Raw genomic sequence first — 13561 nt, forward strand, 5'->3', positions numbered from 1 at the left:
CAGGGATCTTCTGATCCAGAGACTTTTGCCAAGTGCCCCTCTGGCACCTCTTCCCTGACCCCTCCCCTCCCTGGCTGCCTTAGGAAACTTCCTGTCTCTCATCTGGGCTAACACAAAGTCTCCCTCTTTTCAGAGCCCAAACCTGTGATCTCTCAGCCTCCCCATGCAAGCACAGGCACCCCTCATTAGCCCATCAGGAGGAAGAAGGCCTCTGCCCACAATGACTACCTCTCTGGTCATTTCATACAAGAACACAGATATCACCTTCAGTATTCACTGTGCTCCCATAGAGGAACTGAAGCCCGGCATTTTGCAGCAAAAATCTTAGACCAACAAAGGACTAAGTGGAACCAATTTCAGGTTGGCTGCATGGATGAGGGCCTGGGAATGTCAAACACTTTAATGGTCTGGCTGCTTCCCCAGTCCTCCCCACTGCCTCACTGCTTTCTCTGAGCTACCAGCATCACATATTGCTGGATTTGTCACGCCCCTGCAGGTCAAGGCCTCCTCAAGGCCCAGAGGAATCCCGCATCCCTCACTCTGGCACTCAGGGCCCTCCACAAAGTGGACCCCACCTCCTGCCTCAGCTGTTTCTCCCATCACTCCTTTGGGCCCACTTGCGCCCTACACTCTCAGAGCCCTATATGTACATGCACTTTTTATAGATGGAGTTCCTTTGGCCTTGGAAGTCCTCCTGCCCCATCTACACCTGGAAAATGCCCACCTGTCTTCAAATGGCACCTTCTTCCTAAGGCATTTCCTACTCCACTCTAACCCGTTGTAGCCTTTCCCTCCTCTCATGGCAATTGTTATTGTCAGGTTCATTACCTTACTGCTTTATTTTTCGAATGCCCAATTCCTTCTATTAGACTCTAAGTTAGGCAAGGGAAAAATCTGTCTTATTCACCCAGTATCTAGCACTTGTTTGACATGTAGTAGGTGCAAGTAAATGCAGAGAAGGTGATACAGCTAAGGGTGTTTGCTGTATGTCTATGCTATGAGACACAGGTCCAAGGAACCATGAGCTCTGAGGGACACACAATATGGATATTCTTTCCATGAAGAGATGAAAATAACACTGAGCACCTATGAGGTGACTTCTAGCCCCAACCCCACCTCCATCAGACTCCTGGCCTCAATCCTCAAGGACACACCACTTTAAAACTATCTCCCCTTATGGCCTCCCTACCTTCTGCTATACCCTTCTCCCTTTCCCTTCCCTTCTCTCCCCTACTGTTCCGTAAAACCCTGAGGCTGTTGCTGCCCACAGAACCCTGGGGAGAAAATAGAAGGGCTGATGAAAACTGAGATGAGGAAGTGATTATCAGAGGTCACTGTCTTGGTCAGTTCCTGTTTCTGGAGCAAAGATGCCAAAATCTGTTCCTGTTTCTTGTGAAAAATGTAGGGGTTTTGACTTCCAAATTTCCCAGAACCAATACTGTCACGGTGAGCTGTCTGTGTCTGTGTGAAGGGTCTGCCAAGGCTCCCTGGACCTACTCCTCATGGGCAGAGTATCCAGGGGCAGCCTTGGAAATGACACCTCATTCTCCGCCCCTCCCCAGTTCCACCACCAGCCACCCACCAGACCTGTCTGAGGAGGGGCAAGCACATTAGGACAGGCCTGCCTCTGGCCTCCTATCTCTTCCTGGGGCCTTGCAGGAGAGTCCCTGCCCAGGGCCATGTCTGGCTACTCAGAAGCCCCTGGAGAGGGTGGAAATTTAAGCTGGTCACTTAGACTCTGAGGTGATGTAATGGATCGCTGTGGGAAACTCTGTCCCTGCCCTGATCCTGAACTTGAAGCCATCCCACTCAGAGGCAAACAGACATAGCCACCGCCATCCCTACCCCCAACCTTGGGTCAGGGCAGCATCTTCTGTTCCCCAATTCCATTTCGAATGGGTGGACAGCACCACTTCGCGTGGAACCAGACCCTCCTAAGCCCTTGGTGGAGAAAGGAGGAGGGCCAGCATGGGAAGTGTTGGAGGTAGAGTTCGGGGAGGGTAGGATAGGGAAACAGGTACATATCAACTAAGCCAAGCTCAGACTAAAGCCAGGGTAAGAAGAGTGAGAATGGACCTTGGGAGTAAGGTTAGGATCAAGGTGGGAAGGTCAGAGTGATCTTGGAGGAGTAATGATGCCCAGGCCTCTGCACCCTGGGTGAGAGAGGGCTGGACAGGTCCTAGGTGACAGATTCTTTGTGTATGTAGGAAGCAAAGATTAGAACTTGCTAGCAGGAGCCACATCTGGCCTGCTTTTCCTTTGGTTTCTGCTTCTATTTGTACTGTGCCTGCCCAATTCCTCCCTCTTTCTCGCATTCATTCACTCAACAAACATTCCAAAAGTGTCTTTACTGTAAGGCAAGCACCATACAAGACAACAGCCCACAGAGGTACGTAAGATTCGGTCAGCCCTTGACCTCGTAAAGCTATTGCCTAACTAAGGAGATAAATTTATAAGCCAACATTCATGATCTGGTATGAAAGGTGAAGTAATATATGCCATGGCAGCCGATGGAGGGTATAGAAGACAATGGAGGTCAAGGAAGAATTCACAGAGAATAGAAGATATTTGAGCTGAAAGTGGGATTCACCAGCCAGAGAAGGGAAGGGAGGACCTTCCAGGGTGATGAACAACAAAGGCTGGAGAGTATCAGTACGAAAGTCCTCAGAGAGAGTTTCTGAGTATGGGGCAGAAGGTAAAGGCCCCTCTAAATGATATTCTTGATTGGACCAGGCACCCCACTGAAGTGGAGACTGAGGGAGGAGAGAGATCCTAAGTCAACCAATCCCTGTTCTAGCCCTACCCTCCTAGCAGAGGTTACATGGGCCCTAATCTAGGGTCCTACATCCACCTTCCCCACCCCAAACCAAATTTGTTTTGCACTTGTCCAGGGGAAGTGGGGGAGGGGGACGGTGGCTTTCCCAATCTATGCTGACACTAACAAGGTTTTCTATCCCCTCCTCATGCCTCCACACTCTGGAACCGTCTGAGACAGCCTCATTACTCAGGCCAAGGTCACTGTTCTGACGGTTGTGGCTCTGTCTCTACTTCCTGTACCACCTAGTTGCAGAGGTGACAGCCAGGTGGTACAGTATGAGGGGTAAGCCTCTCCGTCCAAACAAACTCCCTGCCTCGCTCTCAACGCCTGCAGTAAAGAAAGGCCTGCACAGAAGCCACGAAGGCCAGGCCTAAAACATTTGGAGATATTAGTGGCTAGGGCTTTCCAAAAGCGTAGGCTGGGACTAGCAGAGGCATAACTGCTCTGAGCCTCCGCAGCCTCCTACGCTGGGGCCCGACGTGTCGTGCGCCATCGGGAGGCTGGGGGCCTGAAGCCTGATCAGCAAGGTTGTAGGACGGCTTCGCAGGTGGCGCACCTAGACCACCTGAGTCAGAAGCAGGTTAAGCGATCAGCCGGCTGAGCCGGGGAGCCTGCGTTGAATCCCAGCGGCTGGCAGTGAATGGGGGAGAGCGCTCCCAGAGGAGAGGGCCCAGCCGGTGCGCGAGGCTCGGAGACCCGACAGCCCTGGCCAGCGCCGCGCAGCGCCTGCGCACGGTCCCTCGGGCGCCCTCCCCGCCCCGCCCGCCCCGAGGCCCTAGCGAGGCGCCGCGGGAGGAATTCCAGCCATTTCCTCTGCGCCGCGCGGTATGTGGCCTGCTTGCTGCCCGACCGCAGAGCGGCCCGAGGTGGGGGCCAGGCGGCGCGGGCCAGTCCCAGCCACGTCTGGCAGCTGCCCGGCCTCACCGTCCTACTCGGGATTCCCGGCCCGCCGCCCCTCGTCCCGGGCGACCAAACCGGCCTTTCCAGCAGCCCCGAGCCTGCCTGGCGCCCCCGGGCTCCGGCTCCTCCCTGCGCTGCTGCAGACCGCACCGCTCCCCGCTCCCCGCTCCGCGCGCCCGGCCCCCGGCCGCCCCAGTCCCTGCCGTGCCCCCTACCCGGCCACTGCAGAGCCCTGGAAGTCCCCAGAATCCGAGTTTGAAACTGAAGTTGGCACTTGCTTCGTCACCTTGGGGCAAGTCCCTTAGCCTTTCTAAGGCTCAGTTTCTCCTTTTGTGAAATGGTAACCCTAACAATAGTGCTACCTCATTTGTGCTGTCCTGGGATAAATGAGAAAAGGAATGTGCTGGACGAGAAGAGTCAATGATGTTTTCTCTAGGTATCGCTACTGTCTTTTGCTTTCCTAGATCTTTCCATCCTCCCTGCCATGGCCTCTCCAATTTAATTTGCGGGTGGAACAATCCGGGCCGGCTTTACAGGTAGGCACAGTAGGTGGCTGCCTCCCGATGGGGCCTGCTCAAGCCTGCTCCTTCTATGTCTAAAAAAATGCCTGAAGGTCAGATGGGAGAGTCTTCCTGCGGATTAAGCATTACCCTCTAGGTTCTTGAAAAGCCTAAAGGCCAATTACTAAAATTTTTGTGTGATGTCATCGTAGTGTGAGAGCCGCCAGAGACGTAGTGATTAGAAGTTAGGGTGCGGACCCGGATGATGGATGCGCAGGCGTGGATATACGCTGGTCTGAACAAGAGGATTGGCCACCACGTGCTTTCCGGGCTCCTCTTTCAAAGTGCAGATCCCCCGGGAGAGGGAACATTCTTTCAGTCTTAAACCCTTTGGAGGAGCAGTGAGGAAACGCAGAGCCAGAGCCTGGGGAGACTGAGAGGGTGGGATCCGCTTCCCCCGCAGCCCACACCTGCCTCCCCCACGCCCACGGCTGCTGTAAATGTCACACTAGATGGGGTTGGAAAGCCCCGGGTTTCACCAGGCCTAACCACCGCCTGCTTTGCAGACATAGCACGGAAGAGCCGCTCTGCCTCGGTGTTCCCCCAGATGGCCCCTTGTTTTGATTTTGTAACTTCCATTCCAGCCAGAATCCCAAGGCCAAGAATCAGCCTTTGCAGCAAGATGTGCCTCCCTCGTTCCCCACTCCCGCTACAGCCACAGACCGCATAAATCCAGGTGGAGACAGGTCCAGAAACACAGGTGCTATAAATATCCCAGTCCTGCCGGGAAGACAGCTCAGGCAGCCCCTCCCCACCCACCCTCCTCGGAGCCCAGCACTTCCGGCCTTCGCGGCGCTGCAGGCGGGTCTCCCCGCGGTGGGAGGGGCGGGCTTCATCTGTAACAGAGGCCTGGCTTCCCCTTCCTCCCCCGGCACCCCCTGACTGCCCAACCTGAGGATTTTCCCTCTACTCAGGGTACACCTCCCTAACTCCCAGTCGCAGATGGCTCCCTCCCTCGCTCCCCAGGTACCTGTTCTTAGAAGGCTTCTCTCAGGGACTCCATGCTGTGGCTAGTCTTCAAGAAAGGCTGACTCCTCTCTCCAGATGGTTGCCTTTGGTTGGAAGGCAACCTAAATCAGATTTACAATTTAAATTTTGATTCCAAATTTTTTGGTAGCATATTTTGTTTTGGGGAAAAAAATAGGCTGGAGGCACAGTAGCTCTAAAAGAGCCGAAAGAAGAAACTGGGAGTACATGCGAAGAGGGGAGAAAGCCCACTAAAAAGAGGTGTTCTCAGTAGGCTGGTTCCCAGGAGCTTAGTGGGACTTTCTGAGCCAGTCTCATGGGCCTGGGACTTGATGTGGTACAGCTCCTTGAAGAGGAGCCTGTGGGCAAGCAAGAGATTCCACTGGGGAAAAGATTAATGAATTTTCACCACCTAGGGCCGAGGATACAAAAGTTGTCCCCAGGAAACTCAGACCTGATGGCTTGGAGAGAGGGTAGAAAGAGCATGGCAGGTTTGAAGACCATGAGTGAAACAGATCTGAACCACCAGTTTTCAAATGTGGTAGTGAAAATAAGCTTTAACTAAATAAATAAATCCCTGTTTTAAAACATAGTGGGTAATCCTAAAAATGAAGTCACATTGCCTCTTCCAATGTGGGAGCTTTCTCTTCAGTCTCTGTGCTAAGAGAAGCACTTTGCAAACTCTAGCTCGCTGAATGCTACTTAGAATGTACTATTAATTTCCCATTTTACAGATAGGGAAACTGAGGTCAGAGACGCTAATTAGCCCGAGGACAAGCAGCTAGTAGAAGAGAAGTTTGAATCCAGGGAACTGACTCTTACAGTCATATATTGAACCTCTGTTGTGGGATAATCAACTCCGCTGGTCTCTCTGACCAGAGATGGAAATGGCTGTACTATAGTCTTCAGCTGCCTTTCACAGTGAGGAAGACCTTCCTGTAATTCTCACCTGCCTCTAGCAGACCTGAGTGATTACAACTTCATTGAACCTGATGGCTTTCCCGAGGGTCCCAGGAAACCTACCCCAGACCCCAGTGTGGAGAGGAACAAACTGTCCATAGGAGCAGGATTCCAAACGGACTGGATGCAAGTCCCCATGAGCAGAGTCAGCCCTGGACCAACTCTTCCTGTGTGATTTTGGGACCACAGGAGCCCCAAGGCGTCTTTTTACTGAAAGTCAACCATAAAAGAACCATTGTGCTTAACACAGAACCAGATGTGTGCTTAAATTTACATAGGTCACTGGATCTCACCTTGGGCCATGGGCCAGGGTGACCCAAAGATATATTTTGTCTGGCTTTCCTAGCATTTTTTTTTTTTTAAGTTGAGTCAATGACCAAACATTTAAAATTGGAAGATTGCAAGGAAATATCTGAATTTTTTAGCTTCTCCCCCCCCTGCCCCCCCCCCCCCCAATCTGAAGATCTGACCACACTGACATGTACTCTGGAGTCTACCACAGCCCCAGCCCTCTCATCCTGTGTTTTGCTTCCACCCTACTGCTTGGCCCATTGGCATTTGAATTTGCTGACCCCCATTTCCCTCCCTAAAACCCAGATATTCACTAAAGAGGTAACTACTGTGTCTTACTAGTCACATTCCAGTGTAACTATCTTTTCCGGAGAGTTGGTTAAGGGAGATTAATGGAAGTAAGTTGAGATGAAGGTAGGAGAGAAAGTGGGACTCCTCCCAGACAAGGCATCAGTCTATCCCAGAGCAGAGCAGAGATGATTTCTTGGGTCCTAGAAGACCATACGATGAGCAATTGGTGTTCAAACAGCTGTCATGTGTGTGCATCAAAAACATCACCTGTTTCCCCGGAGCTCATCCTTTTTATTTAACTTAGCAAACACCAAGCTTTTATTAGCCTCCTGGGTTCCCTTCCCCAACCTCGTCTGGAAAGTGCCTTGGGTAGTGTCCAGAAGCAAACCCTGGAGGTGATTAGCAGGCTGGCGACTCCAGCTATGACCGAGCCCAAAGGAATGGGTCTGGCTTTCCACCAGGACAGAGCTAAACCCAGAAGAGCTGAATGAAGATGAGCATCAACTGATTAACTGGGGTCTGGGCAGCCAGGAGCTGAAGCACGATCTCGTTCACCAAGATGGTGAACAGCTGTGTTTTCTGAAATGCGGACCACATGAGAGAAAATCATCTTCCCTGAATTTGGAAGCTCTTCCTGCCAAAGCAGTTTATTGTGCAGGCAGAGAAGGGAAGAGGTTTTGTATGGAGATGAGGGAATGGATGAGATGGCCTTAGACGGACTCTCTGATAGACCTCAGAGCTGCCTCAACCTTCCCAAAATGCCCATCTAGCAGGGTTTCAGCTCTCTGAACATTTTCACTCGGACTTTATTTTGGCAGTAGCTCATGTGACAAAAGAGTAGCCCATGTGTAAACAGAGCCCAGGATGTATACTCGGGTGGGGACTGGGGTTGATATGATGAAGTATTTTTAGGGCTTTTAGAGAAACAGGAAGTTAGTAATCAGAGACAGAAAGATCTATCTACTTCTTTTAAAGCTTGTAGGTAAGATGGCAGTCAGAATCATCGTAACGGCTGGGTGCGGTCTTTGAAAAAAGTGAAAATGTAGAGAACAGAAGGGAGGGAAGAGAGGCCCCTGTGGGGAATTGCCAGGCTGGGTCAAGGCACACTCAATTCAGAGAGCCTCCCTGTGGGGACAGAGCCCCAGAAAGTAGTTTCCAGGCTCTCGGCCTCACAAAGACAGGTGCTGGCTCAGGTAGTAAATGGCCATCAACTGTGATGGGATGGCCATCAGCTGTGGCTAGTTGGCCGTCAGCTGTAACCAGTGAGCCATTGGCCACTAATATAACTGCTGTGGCTACGCTAGCGGAGGAGAAGGAAGGAGGAAGAGAGAGAGAATGGGGGCTAGCAAGAAGATGGCGGCTGGGCTGGCAAGCGTGGATGGCAGTTTGCGGACAGTGTGGATCCAGCCTCCAGTGAGAGTATAGTGCCGCCAGAGAGAATATAGTGGTATGACTCCCCTACCTATGGCTCTGTGGGTGTTCCTTTTTGGCCTCACCATATCCTGCGTTCTTGTATGGGGAGCGGGAGCAGAGACCGAGCAGGGTCTCCCGCACAACAAATGGCGCAGCGAGCAGGGTCTCCCGCATGACACTCCCCTAACCTACCCCCATCATCAGGTGGGAAGGAGCCCCTGAAACCCCTTCTGGGCCCCAAAACTGAGTCTTGCCACCATTATCTGCCTTGCATCCAATGAGACTCATCGCCCCGTGTCCTTATCCCTGTTTACGTCAGTCCTCATGTCCCTGGTTTCCAGATCACCTATTTCCAGCTCTCGAATCCCCACAAAGCCCTGTCTTTTCCCTAGTTTGTGGCCTTCTCCCACCCTCTCCAAATCCTGAAACTCTTCCTCCATGACCTCTAGAGTTCAGAATTCATGATTACCAAGATCTCCTTTATCCTCAACTTATTCTCTGAGTATCCTCTTCTTTCCCTATGGGAGACACCTGGTTCTTCCCTGAGTGCCCTGCTGCCCACCCACCCCGCCAAGCCTTCTCAAGGAAGGCCTGCTTTGTTCTCTCACAGCCCTCATCACTAGGCCTGGAGGGGAGATAAGTGTGCTTCTTACTACTCATTGTCACTTTAGATGTATTTCCTCCCTCCGTCATGAACTCTTGTACCCCACATTGAATTTCTTGTCATCAGATTATATCAATCACTGTCTTCTCCTGACTCCCAATGGTCATTTTTCAATTATTCTAGTTCCTGGTTCACTGTCACTCTCTTAACTCTTTGTGATTTTTAATATACACATAGATGGCCCTTCCAACACTCAGGCCTCTCAGTGCCTTGATCTCCTCTCCTCCATTCAACCCATAGTTTTGATTACTCCTAACTGTAACCCCTCCATAATCTCAATTTCATGCATCCCACTCTCTGACCCCAACCTCCTATTTTTTCCAGCTCACCTCCTTGCCCAATTTTAACCATCATTTGACCCACCAGAATCTCCAATCTATTGATCCCACCACCCTTCACTATTGCCCACCCTTTTGATGTTCTTACAGCTCCTCCTGACCCAGTATAAATTTCATGGTTAGTCATTATAATCACCCGCCCCCTCCACACACCCTCAACCCTTTGCCTTTTTTCTTTGTCAGCTTCACCTGGCATGACAATAGACTTAGTCAAATTTAACTCTCTTTCTAATCCACACCTCCACACCTGGCTAAAGAAAAATACACCGCCAACTGCTTAATCTCACTTTAAATTCATGGTGATGAAACTCAAGTGAGCTCTTAATGCTGCCCAACAGTCATACTTATATTTCCCTGATCCATTCACTCACCTATGCTCCTAGATGACAGTTTCAGACCTTCTTTTCTCTTCTCAAACCCTTAACATTTCCTTTCCATTCTCACTCTCAGCTACTAATTGGATTCCTTTTTTTTTTACTGTCAAGATTGTAGCAACCAGAAGAGAACTGTGTGAATTCCCACCGTCACATTTACCTCCCTGTCCAGCAATTGCATCTTCATACTTTGCCTTTCCACCTATTATTATCAGAGATGACCCATCCATCAAAAGCAAATCCCTCCACTTGTACACTCAATCCAATCCCTGTCACCTACTCAAGGACCTTATGTGGGGGCAGAGCCCCAGAAAGTAGTTTACAGGCTCTCGGCCTCACAGGGAGGAGTGCTGGCTCGGGTAGTAGATGGCCATCAGCTGTGGCTGATTGGCCGTCAGCTGTAGCCATTGAGCCATTAGCCACTAATATAACGGCTGCGGCTACGAAGGAGAGCCGAGGAGAGTGGAGGAGAGTGGAGGAGAGTCGTCGGTGGGTTGCAGACAAAACGGACAGCAGGTCGCACGTCCAGTGAACCCAGCCTCCAGTGAGACCGTAGTGGTATGACTCCCCTACTTATGGCACCGTGGGTGTTCCTTTTTGGCCTCACCATATCCTGCGTTCTTATGTGGAGAGCGGGAGCAGAGACCCTGCAGGGTCTCCCGCATGACACCTTATATCAGCAGTTCTCTCCTACACCAAATTGTCACTCTCTACTGGAGCATTTCTATCAGCACACAAATATACTATCACTTCTCTCATCTTAAAAAAACAACAAAGCCTTTTAATGACTGCACTTCCCTCGGCAGCCTCTGTCCCATTTGTTTGTTCCTCTTTAGAGCAAACTTCTCAAAAGACTCATTTATACTTGCTCTGTCTGGTTCCCCTCCAGTTCTCTCTTAAACCAGCCCCAAGTCAGGCTTATATCCCCATCACTCCACAGAAATTGTTCTTGTCAAAGTTACCATGACTTACATGTTGCTAAATCCCATGTGGCCAATTCTCAGTACTCATCTTATTGATTAATGCCATCTGATGTAATTGACCACATCCTCCTTGAAACACTTTCTTCACTGGGCTTCCAAACATTTCACTCTCTTGGTTTTCTCATCCCTCACTGCTCCCACCTCCTCTTTTCCCTGACCTCTAAATGTTGAAGTGCCCGGGGCTCAGACCCCAATTCTCTACTCTTTCTTATCCACCTCTTTGGATGATCTCACACAGATATATGGTTTTAAATACCATCAATACGCCCATGACCCACATTTATATTTCTAGCCCAGACCTCTTGCCTGAACTCTAGACTCCAGATGTCTACTCCACATCTCCAAACTCAAGATGTCCAAAACTAAACTCTGGATATGCTTCCCCAAACTTGATCTGCAACGTTTCCCATCACAATTGATGGCAACTCCGTTCTTTCAGTTGCTCAGCAAAAAAACGAAGTCATCCTTGACTCCTGTCTTCCTGTCCCGTGCACATCAGATCTAGCAGGAATTAACTCTACCTTCAAACTACAACCAGAATCAAACCACTTCTCACCTCCTTTATGGCTGCCATTCTCGTTGGAGCCACCATCATCTTTCACCTGAATTACTGCTGTAGCCTCCTAGCAAGTCTTCCTGCATCTACTCTTGTCTTCAACACAGCAGCCAGCATGAGCCTTTAAAAATATACCTTAGGTCATATCACTTCTCTAATCAAAACCATTCAGTAGCCCTCCTCTCATTTCTTTTAGGGTAACTCTTCAATAACTCCTCACTTTCTTTCACTGTAAAAACAAAAGTCTTCACAACGGCCCAAAACGTCCTGCATCATCTGCCCACTCCGCCTCTCACTGCTCTGTCTTTCTCTTCTGATACTCTCTTCTTCACTCACTGTGGGAGTCCAGGCTCCTTACTGTCCCTCTGACACACTAGGCGTGTTTTCACATTGAGGTTTCTGCTCTACCTGAACCGTTTTGCCCCAGAAATCTACTTGACAAACTTTCATACCTTTAATCTTTAAATCTCACCTTTTAAATGAGGTCTACCCTGATCACCCTGTGTGACACTGAAACTTGCCCTTTCCCCTACATCCCAACACTCCTGGTCACCTTTAACCTGCACAATCTTCCTTTTTGTCCCCGTGGCACTTACTACCTTCTAACGTGCTATGTAATTTATATATTATGTTTATTGCTTATTGCCTATCTTCCCTCTAATCCCCTTAGGGATCTTTGTCTATTTTGTTTACAAATATATTCTAAATGTCCCAGAACAGTACCTGGTACATGGTAGGGAGACAATACATTATTTTTAAATGAATGAAAAGAATTCAGACAGAGAAGGGTTTATTTCCTTGGCCATCAGAAATGACCAGGCCAAGAGCAAAGGGGAAACTGGAGCTAGAGAGAGCAACTGAAGCTGACGATAAACATGTGATTCATGAGCAAAGTCAGGTCACGTTGAAATGAACAACCAAACTATCCATCCATGCATGGCTGGATGGATAGACAGACAGGCAGACAGACAGATAGATAGCAGGAATCTCCCACGTGGTAGGTAATAAAGTGACTTTATTTACCACAAGTAAAGTAAATGAAGGCCTGGGCCAATGACATTGACCCAATTCCCTTCATGGTCAGTTGCTTTTTAGTTGCTCTCCCAGCCCTAAGTGAGCCAATCACACCGTTTGACAGAGAGGCACCAGAGAGAGTAAAGGCAGGACAGGATCCTGTGAGTGAGATCTTTTAAAAAGAACCTCTTCTCTCTTCTCCTGTTCTCCTAAGTGCCTTCTCAGGAGAGGATATTGCAGTACCAGATATTTGGAGCTGTCCCTGGGCCCGTTCCATCAGAATTCTGCAATCACTGGATGTAAATGGGTTAACAGTTCTGCTTGCCTGGCCCCCAACATGTTCCCTGTGAACAGAGGCCCTCTGGAGCCCATGCCTTTCTGTCCCACAGGGATTGCAGCCTCCAGGCAGACTGCCAACATATTCTGTCTCCAAAGATGCCAATGTTATGCAAGGAGCCTCTGTACTCAGGATAAATCGAGTTAAATGAAGCTCCTCAGGCCTTCCAGACGTTTTGGTTACAGATCCTTGTGTGTCAGCCAGGTGGCTGCCCCAGGGTTGAGGCCAGAGTAGAGTCTAGGGCAGGAGGCTTTACCTGTCTTGAGGAGAAATAGAATCCCAGAAGCCTTTCCAGTCTTGAGGCTTCACCTCACAACATTCCTAAACAACCCCAGGCAGGTCTTAGTTTCCAAAAGGCTCTGGGCAGACCCTCCAGAGGATCCCTCTTGGCCAATCATGCTGACAAGACCCCGGGAGATACTCAAACCATGTGGCAACACAGGGGCATGCTTAGCTGCACCTTTCATTATAAGGAATATATGTTGGAAAGCTATATTAGGAATATATTGATGGAGGTCACCTAGTGCTCACAGGGAAACCAATAGGCAACGAAATAGGGTAAGCCTGTGTAATTTTTCTCCATAGAATGGAGAAATTCATTCATCAGGAAGGCATTCATGTTTGACATGAATAAGGAAGCCGGATGCCCTGTGTGGTTCAAAGTAAGCACAAAATACAGTAGAAGAAACGGCACTCCTGTAGAAATATGTACTTTCAATCAGTTAATATATTTACCCAGTCTCATGAGAAAAAGTCAAAGGGGATATGGTGATTCTCAACACACAGTCTAACATCTTTCTTCCACTCACAGCTGCCCCATTTTATTCGTCTTCACTCTCCCCAAACTCACCACGTGACCCACCCCCACCCTCTGCAACACACACACACCACACACACTCACACACACAGACTCTTGATGCCTTTCCTCTCTCTCTGTATCTTTTCTTTTCTCCATTTCCAGTATAACAATCCCTGGCTTACTCAGGCTCCTTCAGAGTCCTGGCTTTTCCTGGTTGTTAGTCTGATTAGCATGGTAGCAGACCAGCTAAACTGGAATCTTCCCTGGGCAGTAGCCTGGTAAAGCTGTACATACTCA

At 49.6% G+C, this 13561-nt stretch overlaps 1 protein-coding gene across 1 annotated transcript in view; it reads left to right on the plus strand.

Annotated features, from left to right (window-relative positions):
* Positions 1-5074, plus strand: part of LOC141571774 (uncharacterized) — a 29936-nt gene extending 24862 nt beyond the window's left edge. The window contains exons 3-4 of the mRNA XM_074333910.1: positions 3412-4254; positions 4863-5074. Of these exons, the coding sequence (XP_074190011.1) occupies positions 3412-4054 (643 nt within the window). The 3' untranslated portion in view covers positions 4055-4254; positions 4863-5074. The remainder of the gene's footprint in view (positions 1-3411; positions 4255-4862) is intronic.
* The last annotated feature ends 8487 nt before the right edge of the window (positions 5075-13561 follow it).

The sequence above is a fragment of the Rhinolophus sinicus genome, linkage group LG05 (genome assembly GCF_036562045.2).
Source record: "Rhinolophus sinicus isolate RSC01 linkage group LG05, ASM3656204v1, whole genome shotgun sequence".
Taxonomy (NCBI): Eukaryota; Metazoa; Chordata; class Mammalia; order Chiroptera; family Rhinolophidae; genus Rhinolophus; species Rhinolophus sinicus.